At 36.8% G+C, this 13619-nt stretch overlaps 1 protein-coding gene across 10 annotated transcripts in view; it reads left to right on the top strand.

The window, feature by feature from the left end:
* TRAPPC8 (trafficking protein particle complex 8) overlaps nt 1–10210 on the top strand; it is a 53038-nt gene extending 42828 nt beyond the window's left edge. For 6 of the 10 annotated variants that reach the window (XM_026079992.1, XM_026079991.1, XM_026079988.1 and 3 more), the window contains 4 exons: nt 4601–4648; nt 6111–6256; nt 7830–7919; nt 9921–10210. In XM_026079992.1, the coding sequence (XP_025935777.1) occupies nt 4601–4648; nt 6111–6256; nt 7830–7919; nt 9921–10155 (519 nt within the window). In that variant the 3' untranslated portion in view covers nt 10156–10210. Of the gene's footprint in view, nt 1–4600; nt 4649–6110; nt 6257–7829; nt 7920–8392; nt 9484–9920 lie in introns of all 10 variants that reach the window. The other 4 variants (XM_026079993.1, XM_026079989.1, XR_003255810.1 and 1 more) reach the window with 3 other exon arrangements.
* Nucleotides 10211–13619: the final 3409 nt, after the last annotated feature.

The following is a 13619-nucleotide window of genomic DNA, read 5'->3' as shown; positions in this document are numbered from 1 at the left end:
ACATGGAGAAAACATGAATAAGATAGATTCCCCCCCCCCCCGCCTTCTGAAAAATTACGAAAATCTTAGCTAAATTCTTCAAATAGCTGCCTTGAGCAAATTTAGATAGTTGAGTTTTTGATTAAAAACTGTGTACTGGTTGATCTCTGTTGCTTTTGCCAATTATTGTATATCTCTGAGATTACTTCTTTGCCTACCCTCAAGGATTTAGTCTGGATTTATCCAAACTTCTAGAACCCCTCAGAGAAATAAAGCTGCAGTAAAGCAGTCCTGTTGAATACAGTTCTACTGCTCTTCTTTGACACTGTCATGTTTTTCACATTATTTCGGCAGCTGCTTGTAGATTATCATTCATAGTGCTCACTCATTTCGGATGCAACCTAAAGATAGGACAGAGTGCAAGTGATAGCTTCTTAAGTCTCAAAGCCAGAACTATCAATAAGTGTAGTCTTAAGAGAGCTTGAAGAAGTGAGCTTTGTAATTCTGCAGTGTTAAGCTGGTATGCTAATACAGCTTAAGTCCTCTTAAGGTTTCCAAGCTAAGACTGCACTAACTGCAAGGCAAGGACAGGTACTTTCTTCTGCTCACCTCATTGTGGAAGATGTAATGGATGCAGCAGGGATGTGGAGTAGACAGCAGCATGTGATTACTCCTGCACCACAGCAGCATAACTTGCAAGAGCATTTGATAAAAATTGAAATAACAAAAGCACTGGTTGTCAAGAAAATGACAACAAAAAAACTATATAAATTTTATATGGAACTTTAAATGCATGTGCTTCATTTACTTTTTTACCATGTGTTCAGTATAGAATTATGAACTCTTAATTCTAACCAAGGCTTTTTTTGAGCATAGATTACTGGGCAGAGTAGGCTTTTCTTTTTTCAGGTGATTTGATGAAGTACTTGCATCCCTTTCTTTTAGGAGTTTGAACTTAAGTTCAAGCAACATTTAAAGAATGTTGGCACAGTTAAAACGTTTGTTCAAATATGTAAAGCTCTCTGAACAGTCAGGAAAGTATTTATTCTCCTATCTCTTCCCTCACTTCTACATGTAAAAAAAAAAATTTGCTCTTTGGTACAAGTAGGGCAACAAAGCTAAATATAGCTTTCTTTGAACCAGAAATAGAAAGATTTCAAAGTGATAAATTATAGTCTCTAGCAAGGATATAACAAATAGGTGATGTAAGAAGTTAGTAAACTGAATAGGTCTGAACAGATGTTCTAGCTATAGCAGTCTGTCTCAGAGTAATAAAAGCTAGCTGGATTATTTGTAACTAAGGGCTGTTCTCTTTGACAGTGACACTGTTAGGGGTCTGTTTTGCTTCTTTTGAAGCTTGTTTCTTCTTAGGAATTGGGTTGTATTAACTGAAGGTCAGAATGTGACTGCATCCAAAATACAACTCTTCTGTCTCTTGAGTTTTTGACCTCTTTGCCTTAACTTAGGAAAAAGACAGAAGAAAGTTGAAGTACTTTAAACCTCCATTCCTAGTCTGGGCCCATCTTCCATATAATTTCTTACAGCTTTGTCTCCCATTTTGTGTATTTTGGTGATTTCAAGCGAAAAGTTTCCAAAGAAAAAGCAAATTCTAATATGATGGGACTGAAATAGTGTGCAGTTGGTGCATCTGCCATACCTTTGGTTGTCAAACACTTAGTGCTGTGGTTGAAGATGAAAAGCTGTCTATTAGAGCTGTCATTCCTGAATGTCAGCGCTTTTGAGTAGTGTGTCTTTATATCTGAAACTTGTTTCATGCATGTGAGTTTAAAGTTAGCATTGATTTAAGTCTAGAATGAGATACAAGTGTCTATGAGTGTTTTTTTTTTTTAGTTTAGGCATACGTTCTTGAAGATACTGTCCCCATGTGCAGCCCTTTATTTTCATTGTGAAGTGGCCTTGGAATGCACGAGCTGGATTCCTTCCAGACAGAGTTAATCCAGATGTGCTCCAGAACTGCATCTCATATGCTCTGGGCTGCTGATTCAGTCCTGTGGATCAGACTAGTGCTAGTCCAAAGTAAAATCCATGAAACGTAGTGTGGATGCTGGTGGCTTGGTACCAGCTGTTTAACTTCACAAATCTAATCATTTTGGGTTACACTGCTTCTTAATATAGTATAGTTGTAGCTTAGTGAGGCTACAACAGTTTGGTTGGAAGTAGGAATTCTTGAACGGCATGAGAGGTGTAAGATTCAGGTAATTTTTTCTAACAATGAGTTATTAGAAGTGACATCTTGTGCTAGTTCAGTGTTTTGTCTGGAGTTTGAGGGGAAATACTTGAATTCAACATAGATTGTTGGAATGGATTTAAGGCATTCTTTAAACCAACTTACTGAAAGGAAAGCAAGATTCTTAAGGGGAACGTAAGAGCTGAAGTATATGTTTTCACTCTGTTGTATGAATTAATGTACCCATTACCGTACCAGCTAGAGGATTGGCTTTCCTTATTGTCATATGAATAAAATATTTCGAATAGCTGACAAACTGGCACCTACTTCTTTATCAAGTGTTGGACTCTAGGGCTATAATATTTCTGTGTCTTAAAATGCATGCTTAAATGTTAATTGCTATCTTAGTAGAATATTGTTCTGGAGCAGCTGTTTCAATGGGTTAGGAGCTAGAGTGAATATATGCAAGTCATATGGTCAAGAAAACCAGCTTAAAGCCAGGCTTTAAAAAACGGAAATTCCCTATTCTAAAATGGGAAAGGGAGGAAGGAAAAACTTCAGATCTTTGTCTTGTTTTTATTTTGTTGCTTTCAAGTGCTCTGTCTTCCTTTCTGTACCCTTAGGATTGTTCTGGAGCTTCCTGTTTGGTTCTTCTCCATGCTATGCATATTGGTCCTTCACACTTAATTGACCGTGTTACTAATCTTTTGACTATCTGAAATTGTTGATTAATGGGGAAAATACTGCTGAATTTCCACACAGCTTTGAACTTGAATTGCTATGTTTATTTTTGCTGATGTGTCTAAGAGACATTGACGTTATTGGGCAGATTGTTTCTGAAATGAAAAACTTAGAGTTGTCTAATATTCCACCACAACTTAAAATCCTTTAAAATATCTGAATGTGAAGATATCACTTACATCCACCTGTTAGAAGGGAAGAACTTGCTCTTAGGTCTCCCCATAACATATAGATGGAGTTCAATCTATTATATCTATGGTATAATGCAGAGATGCTTTGAATTGGGTATAAATTTTGACTTTTTCGACTTTAATTAGCACAGTAGTTCAGTTGCATAAGAAATCTAAAACAGTTGTGAATAATTAACATGTGATTCTAACAATTCGATGTAAGGGTAATACATGACTTTGAAGCAAGGTAGCAAAAATCAGACTCTAAAGATTGTGGTTTTTTTTGCAACTAATCAAAAAGTGGTGTTGTGAAGATTATTTTACTTGGAGCAGTAAGCATATGTCTAGTTTTAGGTGTATATATCTGAAACTGGCGTTTGTAGATGTGAATCACTCATGCAGCAAAAATCTTTCTTGAAAGCAGAAACAACTTTCCTAACGTTAATTGTACAGCCTTGCAGCTGTTGGAAGGTAATTGCAACAGAGCCACATCTTTCACTACTGACTCTTTTTTTTTTTAAATAATGGAAATGTACAAATTAAACAGCTGTAGGAAAAAAAACAAAAACCCCTACAGTTCTTCCTAACTCCTCTTATGGTTCTTTCCAACCAAGTCCATCTGTATCACTACCAGTGTGGATGGATGGAGACCTTCAAATATATTCCCTTTTAAAAAAAAAACTGTTAAGGTGTCTTAACCATTGTTTTGTCCTTCTTGTCTGGAATATATGGTGCTTGTTGTGTGCTGGAGCCCACAGCACTTCTGGAGGCTTTGTAAAGGTCAACAGGCTGACCTTAGATGTCAGAACTTTGGTTTTGCCTTAAAGGCAATACGCCATTTGGACTGGTATTCTAGGAGTGCCTTCAGCAACAAAATCCTACCTGTTTGATTCTTGTTTTTGTTTTACTTTGTTTCTATTGTAAGTGACTGTGAAAGTCTTAGAAGTTGAGGCTGTTACCTGCTTGGTGTATATTCTTGAGGGGAGGGTACAGGTGCCCAAATGAGTATGGGTGTCTTTTTTGTAGCTTTGGTTCAATTTCCCAAGTTGTAGCATAGGGAAGGAGTCTAATGTATCCTTAAACTTAGCATTACTTATTAGCTGTCTCTAAGCAGCTCCCTGATTTATATGCAGATCTTTTGGTTATCATTTGGAGATGCTTAACTTTTTCCTGAAGCATTGCCTAAGAGAATTGTGTGCTAAATGTTACTTTATTATTATTTTTTTAGCCTGTGTTCCAGATACAAAGTTACAAATAGCTAGACTTTGAGCAACCTAATTTAGAGTTAAATCTTAATTCAGGTCAGTCTCTAGGAGTCTGATTCGGATAAAGATGTCTGTGTCTCTGTGATGTTAAATTGTTAATCTTACTGCTTTCCAGTCCTTCAGTGGAAATGTAATATTAGAAGTAAAGGTTTGAAACATTAAAGACATTCTGCCTTTTCATCAATAAATGTTCCTGCTGGTGTTCATGATGCTATTGTCTATTTGTAGAGATAAACCTTCGTATCTGTCTTTTGTAGGGTTTAAAAAAAATACTCGGGAATTCTGATTGGGAGGACTTGGAACAGGTAATTCACTCTAGGGAAAACTACAGCATGTAGGATATTGATATGTTGTTAAAAAGGGCATTGAATAATCAGTTGTATTATACCTTCAGGGGACAGATCAATTTAAATGAAAAATTATAACTTAAGTTTGTTAATTAGGTAATATCTAATCTCTGACCAGTGTTTTTCATGCTGTCAACTTCCATCAGGTTAGATGCCCATAGAATAGGGAAGAAACCAAATTCATTCAAGCACTTACTGGATGTATTTCACTGTTATTGTGAAATATCTTTCTTGTGCCTCAAATTACATTTTAAGAGAGTTCCCATTCCTTTTAAAGGAAAGGATTGCAAGCTTGATAAAAATTCTGATGTTTTCCTGTTATACCAAGCACAGGCAAACATTGACTGTGATCATAGCTTGCACAATGGTTGCTGACTTCACTGTGGCCCATGTCTCGCTGCCTGTTATTCAGTGGGGTTTTACTGCCTATAGTGTTCCTTTTCAATTTATAAGGCACAACTCATCACCCTTAGACAAAAAGAAGACATTGTCACACTGTACTGATGGCATACTAGTGTTTCTAAATCCTCCCGTAGTTTCTCTTAGTAGATATTGCTATATTTATTGCTGCAAATTCTTCTTTTTTCTTTTCGTCTTCTAAATGTGGACTTTTTGCAGAATAGATTTCTAAGGAAATGATGAAAGGTAGCCACTTCCTCAGTAAATCCTGCTTGCAAAACAGATTAGATGATGTTAGACAGTTACAGTAGTACTCTGGTGCTGGACCAAATGCAGCCCGACTTGCCTTACTGGCACTGCATCTTTCTGCATCATCTGATTTCTTCTGCTTCAGAGATTGAGTCTGCCCACAGGGCTGGGATACCCCCCCAAGTAGTGTCAGTGCTTGATTTGGGCTTTCAGCTGGGGACAAGGGAAGATAACTTTCACATCTGTGAGAGCTTGCTATACAGATCTTATTCTGCCTTAGCGTGTTCTTCGGTCATTGTTAGCATGTTCCCATAAACTTCCGTGTGTTGTTTGTTTTATGTTGGATCCATTTTGGGGAACCTTGCTATTGGCTTTCCTATTGTGAACTTTACAGAGTTGGCGCTTCGGTTCTTTAGATATAGCTGTTGAATTAGGAACTGTTCAAATGCTGTCCCTTTTTTTCTTAATCAAAATAAAAATAAGCCCCCACACATGAACATGCTTTTGTGAAACGTGCACAGATAGTGTTTCACAAGTGACTGTAAAATCTCTTGTCTCAAAAGAAGCTAACAGATGAGTCATATCACTTCCTTATCTAGGACGCTTAAATACAAAATACATGGAGAAAAACTGTAAGCTTCATAATGGTATAGATTTGTGTCCTGGAGTTACAGTTAGTAATTGAAAATTTTAATTTTGACTGAATTTCTTGTGTTGTGTTGCACAGTACCCTCATATCAATGTTTTAAACTTCATTCTGAATTTGTTTTAGGAATTACCAGAAACGGCCCTTTTAAGGTTTTTTCGACCAGAAAACACCCCAGTACCTGCAAGACCAACACCAGAGCAGCTCTCCAATCTTATCAAGACCAGGCTTCATTATCCAGAGTCTTTTAGTCATTCATTTCATCAAAAAAGGTTAGTGTAATGTTTCCTGTAGAAACCATTGAAATAGTGTTAATTTGATATAAATCCTGTTGAGAGATGCTATGTGAATTATGATGCAGAAGATGATAAAACTGTATGGTGGACAAAGATGAAATGTTGCTGAATTTTGAAACTCTCACTGCTTGAGTTGTATATGTGAAACAAAAGTTTCTCTTAAAGAAACGGGCTGTCATACTGCAGTTCAGTTTTAATATTAACTAGTAAGGTTATTGAACTTGCTGAAAGCAAAATAAATATTTTGCTGCCTTTCCACTTATTTTGGGGGGGGAAGGCAAAGGAGGAAATAGTGTAACTACTCTGAGGAGCTAGACAGGAAGTAACCTGGTAGTTTTAAAAGAACTGTTATAATATCTACAGTATCTGGCTTATCAAGATTAGCTGTGAGTGATTCTGATCTGTGTTGTAAGGAAAGGTGGTAACAGTTTAGATCACTGGAGCTTGTCTCCCAGAAGAATCTCAGAAATAACCCCTGTCAGAAAGCAGACTGCTAGAGTGAATTAATTGGAACCTGTAAAATCTTGACTCTTTCACAACTCAAATGAACTGAACAAAGCGTGCTGATTCACTTCCAGATAGGAAGTGAACTGTACTCTAAGCAAGAAGATACCCATTTAGGTTTGTGGTGTTTAGTCTGAGAACTCTATCATGTTCCACTCACATTTACTTTAATTTCAGTTAATGTAATTAAGTTGCCAAAACAGAGGGTTTTCTTTATGAGGTGGCTTATTTTTGTTATAAAGCATTATTATTTCCATACCAAGTTTTTATATTTTATTCATTATAAATTCCAGTGTAAAAAAAAAAAAAATTTTTTTGTAAGTCAGGCTTAGGATATCTGAACTGTTAAGCAAAGGCAAGGAATTCCAGTGGTGCAAACCACTTCATACATAGAGAGCTGTTTTGGCTGCAGTAGTTTATACATCTGTCTGTAGAAGTCTCAGGTTCTTCTGGCTGCCATCTTATTTATAAAAACAGTCATACTAATTCTGTGTATGCAACACAATGGACTGCACTAGCTGTATTCAGAGTGGTGGCTTAAATTTACAGCAAATGCATATGTACTGTCTTGGCTTCTGTTGGGCATTTTTCTGGCTAAAACTTTACGGCATCAGTTGCAAGCAATTACTCTATGGAAGGCAGTGCAGAAGAGAAGTGTCTGGGGAAAATGTTTTGAAGAAAATGTTCTAAACAAATTTAAAGAACTGCATGTTGGACCAGGCTATCTCATTGTGAAACTTCTCTTGTTATACATCAGTAGCTTTCCTGTATTTACACTCGTGCTGATCTCTCTCAGTTGGACAAAGGAAGGTGGTAACTCAGCTGTGGCTTAGTGTTTGCCTCAATTTATAGCTTTGATATAAATAATTAGTGAATTTAAGTGGCTATATTGCAATGTACGCCGTCTCAGACTGTTGTATAATAGACAACTACATGTTAATTTTGCATGAGTTGAATTTTTAAAAATCTATTTAAGACTGTAGTTGAGACTATTCAGAGTAAAGCTTTTTTTTCTCCTTAGCTACTAAACTATTTCTCTTTGCAGCCTCTGTCTAGTACCTGTCACTCTCCTACTTTCCAATTGTTCCCAAGCTGTTGTAGATGTGATGATTGATTTGCGGCATAAAACAACAAGGTAATGTGTGCACGTTAGTTAATACTTTCTGAGAATGCTTCTGGATTTTAGGAAGTCTTAAAATGTTTTAAATGTGCTAAATATCTAGAATAAGTGTCGTTCCCCCCCCCCCCCAAGTGGTTTCTATAGAAGAACACAAGGTGATAAAAGCTTCGTATGGGAGTCTTCAGTCACTGTTCAGTTTTTGCTGTCTTTCTGACTACTGTTAAGAAAGAACCTTGAATTGTAACTTCTGAAGAGTTCAGTTTAACTTTGCCAGTTAAAAATACTTCCATATTTTTCCAGAAAAAGACCTGCAAAGTACTAGCTTCAGCAAACCTACATTTTTAAACATGTGTTTTTTCATTTTAAAATATCAAAGAATTTGTAGAAATGAGCTTTTCAAGTTTAAACTTAAGTACTGTTTCCTGAAGTGTAGTTTGGTATGTCACATAATGTCACAGAACCTTAAATATTTTTAAAATTTCCCCTAGGTTTATCAGCTGATTCTTATGACTGTGGATTTTTGTTTGGAACTGTAGTATTACTTGAGAAAATACCAGCACTGCAGAAATGTTTTGTGAATTGTTTCTAAAAGTTTTGCTAAGGCTTTCTGTGGGAAAGATAGCATTACCACATAATTCTTCCACTTCTGTTAAAACAAGGGAATTTGACTCATGTATAATTCTGATGAGGGTGGGGGGAGGGGGAAGTCTATTGTCAGATATAATGCTAGTTGCACTGGTACCACATAATAGACTTGGTGGCAACCCTGACTGTRTAGTCCTGGGGTGGGGTGGGGGAAAAAGCAGGTTATGAAAGACATTGAGATAGCTGTAGTCACAGGGAACACTTGCTCCTTGCCAGCGGTCTGTCCAGACAAATAGAAATTGAAAGCTCGGAGTGTAATACACGGGTTCAGAAATGGAGAAAATGGAAGTCTATTTTATTTATAAGTTAAAAGGAGGAAGCTATGCACTAATCTGGTGTGTTTATGCAAGGTGGTTACTCTGCAGCAGTGTTATAAGGCAAAGCTCTGTCAGGATAGGGCAGCCATGTGCCTTGAATTCTAAGAAACATTGATGTGAGGTCTCTAAAGCAGTGTATATCCATGTTGACTATTTCTGTATGATACATGCTTTGATTTAACTCTAGCTCATAGGGCAGACCTTAGGATGCCTCATCTAGGAATTTCTGGGACTGTGACAATTTGGATCTTGTGACTAGCTCCATTAGTATTTGTGCCAGTTCTATAAAAAGGTGGGAATACACTGGAATTTATAATTTCTTAGTGTGTATGTATGTATATTAGGAACCAAAGAAATGTTTTAAAGATTTGTATTGATCCACCTGAGCCAAGGGGGGAGCAGCTGTAAAGCAGTATGTCACATACGAGTTATAGAAGTAAGAAGGTAGGAAGTATTTGGGGAAGAAGTAAGGATCTGGAGTTAAATGGGACTGATAAGTACAAGTGGAAATCCATCAAGATACCCAAGGGTGACTAGGAAGTCTGGCTGTGTCTGTGTCTGTGTTTCTAGAATATGAAGGACATACAGACTTTTTTGGAGCTACATTTAGCATCATGGTGAGTATTAAGTGCAGTTCTGTGTGTACCTGTGCTTGCAATTGTTAATCTTGAAAGTCTCACTTTCCCTTGCTGCAAAAACCTTGGCCTTTTAAAGATAAGGTGTGGGGGGGAAAAAAAACAAAGCATGGTGCACTTGGGTAAGTTAGTATAGGCAGGCAGTCAAAAGAACTTGCAGCTTCCAAGATGTGCAAAGAAAATTGACAGTGAGAACTTTCACATTTGAAGACTGCCAAAATAGTAACTTGCATTTCCAATTCCTGACTTTTGACAAAGGATTTGCAACAAGCATAGATGAGCACCTCCTTTGTAAGGGAGAGAACACAGATACAGAGTGCACCCTGAAATCCTAGGAGGCCTGTAAAGTTGAGGGATTTATGTAAAATAGTAATATATGCTTCAAAAAGAGGAGAAATAAACTCTACTTTCTCTTTCAGCCCAGAAGCACTAGAAATACATGGATCTTTTACGTGGCTTGGGCAAACGCAGTACAAGCTTCAACTTAAAAGCCAGGAGGTCTACAGCTTGCAGCTGAAAGCTTGCTTTGTTCATACGGGCGTTTATAATCTTGGAACTCCCCGGGTATTTGCCAAGCTAGCAGACCAAGTAACTTTGTTTGAAACAAGCCAGCAGAACTCCATGCCTGCGCTGATCATTATCAATAATATCTGACCACTTCTTGAAAGATCATATTAAAAGACAAAATAAATGGGATTCTTTTCTTATATTGCTGACTGATGTTTGCTGCAGTTTTTGGAAATTGCACCTCAACATCTAACTGGTTACTAAAGATTGTGTAGGAAAGAAACTAGCAAAATATTCAGACTACTTGTCAGTTTATTTCTCAATGCAACGCACGTTGGACTGAAAATACATTTATCTTTTTATAATGCATTTCTCTGGTAACTAAGATATTCATAACACAAAATACTCTAACTCCAAATCTGGACATATTTCTGTCCTATGCCCTGTCAAAGATGCAAGTTTGACTGCTGTTTAACTTCCAGCATGGTGTGTTTAATATTTGTGACTGTATTAGGATATGGTTCAGGAAGAAACCCTCACTGGCTTTTTCCTGGCTTAAGCCATTAGTCATGATAAATTCCAGCCTTACTGTGAAGTTCAATAGGGTGTCTCAAATCTGATTCTCAGTGTTTTTTTTAAATTAGTTTAAGATTATTTTGAGCTTTCATGTTTATGAAAGCTGGTGACCTGTCAAGGTTTACACACAAGTCCACCTAAAATGTTTCAGAAATAATTTTTCAACCAGTTTGAGTATTTTCTCATTCATCTCAGCACAGAATGCACTATTTCACAACCATGAGATTGTCATTTAAATTGTCACTTGCTTTATTATGTAACTATAACAATTGATCTGTTTTAAAAAAAAATCTACCCAAGATTTTCAAGAAATGTATTATATTTATAACAAATGTACTGTAAATAGAATAAAACATACACCATATTCACTGTATAGACTTGTAGCTGTTTTTTTGCCTCCTTTATATGGCTGTAGCAGAATCTACAGGTGCGGATTATATATAGAAATTCATTTGTGTACTGTGTTCATACTGGTCCTTTTAGTTCAGGTGAGGTTCTGGCCTGTTGTCATGTGTAATGTTGATATAAGATGAAAGTTGTAGTGCTTGTTGTACTTGCCTTTTGCCTTCTTATACAGTGCTCCCTGGTACAATCCTCAGAGTACAGCTACCTGGGAAATTTCAATTACTATGTGCTGGGGGATTTTTATTTTGAATAACATCTGCTGAACATGGAGAAGGCAGTGTGAAGCAGTCAAGTGCAGTGAAACCAGCTAGAATTAGGGAATTATGGCTTATGATGGGTTAACTGGGTACAGGGGAAATCTGAAGCACCTAAGCAAACCAAAGACTTCTGGAAGTCTGCTGTATCTTGTAGTTGAAGAAAGTTTCCCTAATAGGACAATTTCTACTTTTTTTTAATGAAATGGTACATCTGCCTCCAGATGTGTGTGTGTATATATATGTATACACACACATATATATACACACATTTTTTTTGGAAAAGATTTTTGATTTCTTTTTATCCAGAGCTACTATATGACTACCTCTAGGACTTAACACTTCCTCAGTGTTGGAATCCCTTTATAGCCCATGATCTTTCGTAGCTGTATATTTAATATGACTGCAGATCATGTTGATCTATGAACTGGATACTTATCTAGCAATATGTTGCTTCTGGGCTTGAGTTGTTCCTTTTCTGCTGTTGGGCAGATTGGAGGACTACCCTTAAGTGATTCCTGGCATGTTTCTGTGAAATCTCCTGCTTATTCTACTTCCTGACATGGTGATTAAGAAAGTACTGAAGTTGTGTGTGTTGTGTGTGTTTTTTTTTTTTTTTTTTTTTGTCACATTCTAAGACAACTTCCTGAAAAAGCAGAAGTTGTGATCCTAACTTTTAAAGCAGAGTACACTGTTAGAAAAGACCGCTGCCATGCTGTGTCCAGGGAATGACTCTCTATTGTAACCATTAAAATTAAATGCTTTATTTACAAATGGGCACCAGTTCTTTCATGGTGCATTACTAGTTTGACAAAGTAAACTGTTCAGAATGTAGTAATTTCTGGGGCAGAACAGAAGTTTACTGTGCAATTGTTTAGAAGAGCTGGCAAGCAGAAATAGTTAAACCTGGCTCCTTAAGGAATTCTCAGATGGAAAACTATGTGCATGTTTGCACCCATAGAGATAACTAAAAACAGTTGTATTTAAATAAAACTTACCTAGTCATGCTTTTTAGCAAACAAGCATCTCTGTAAAGGCTGAAATTGCTACTTGCTGAATAACAGTATTCATTCAGAATCCTTGAGCCTGCCATACAGTTTAGAGTAAATTAGCATATTATATTGTTTTGCATGCAGTTGGAAAGAAGTCCTCAAAAATGACATGATCCAGGGGAATTTTTTTGGTTTCAGATATCTAGTGAATTTTCTGCTATAAAACCATAAAACTTAAGCCATTTTTTTGGCAACATTCAGTTTTACTTTGGGCATGGTAGAGAATTTGGGCATAATTTAGACTTTTACTAAATAAAACATGGCAATAATTCCATATCTTTAAAAATAAAGCTTAACTTCTTAAATGTATTAAAATTTTCAATGAGCTGTTTCACTAACCTGTAATTTGGTCCTGAAATGGTGTGAATTCTGCCATCAGTTTCATACTTAGAGCATGCTCTACTACATCCTCTTCAGTTCTAAAGAAACATAAGTGCTATGGGAATTCGGGTAGTTTTAGTCGTCTCGTGGGGGGGAGTGAAATTCTGTATTGGTGGATTATTGTTTTGTGCAATGAAAATCTGGAATCATAAGGTTATATAGCATCCTTAATAAGCCATGAGTATGACTTAGTATGTAATGTTTATGAAAGCATAGCTCAAGAATGGAGAGAATATCAATCCATGCGGCTGATACCTTTTGTTTTACATCACTTCCTGAAGTTTGAGAGAGTGTTTTAATATTTGAGTGGATGTGAATAAAAGGCATTTATAGTATGGCAGCTAAATTGTTGATTTCATTTATATGCTATTCTTATGCTTTCCCTAGTAGTTCAGCCTGCTTGCTGCATGTTTTTTAACTGTCTCCTATAAAGCAGCAAAAATAAAATCTTCCTTGCTTAGTTTTTTATATGCAAATTGAATTAGGATGACAGATATTCCATCTCTATGTAGTTGCTTATGGGACTTGTCACACATACTAATAAATGTATACTCGAAGCAATAGACAGTGTCTTTCAGCTTATATGAGCTGTCAGTATCTGTCCTGTGGACTTACCACTGAAGTGCTTACAATCAAAGCTGTTTAAGGACATTGGAGAAGAATGCTGCCTGGAGATGGTAGAAGAGCATTTGTGGCTGAATGGTATAAGAATTCACCTTAAAGTTGCTTTCAAAGCTCTGTACTACACTTATGGGATACTGAGAAAGCAGGTAAGCTGAATGTTGTGATGAGTTAAGAGCGTTTCACTTCGGTTAAACTTGTGAAAGCACGTGAATAAGCCTGGCAGAAGGGTTGAAATGGCAAGGGACAGGTCTAGAGAAACTGTCCCAAGAGGGCTGGACTCTAGCAGCCTGAAAAAAGAGAGGAGGGAAGAAACTGACCA

The sequence above is a fragment of the Apteryx rowi genome, unplaced genomic scaffold (assembly GCF_003343035.1).
Source record: "Apteryx rowi isolate R43461 unplaced genomic scaffold, aptRow1 scaffold_508, whole genome shotgun sequence".
NCBI lineage: Eukaryota > Metazoa > Chordata > Aves > Apterygiformes > Apterygidae > Apteryx > Apteryx rowi.
This window is presented reverse-complemented; position numbering and strand designations above follow the sequence as displayed.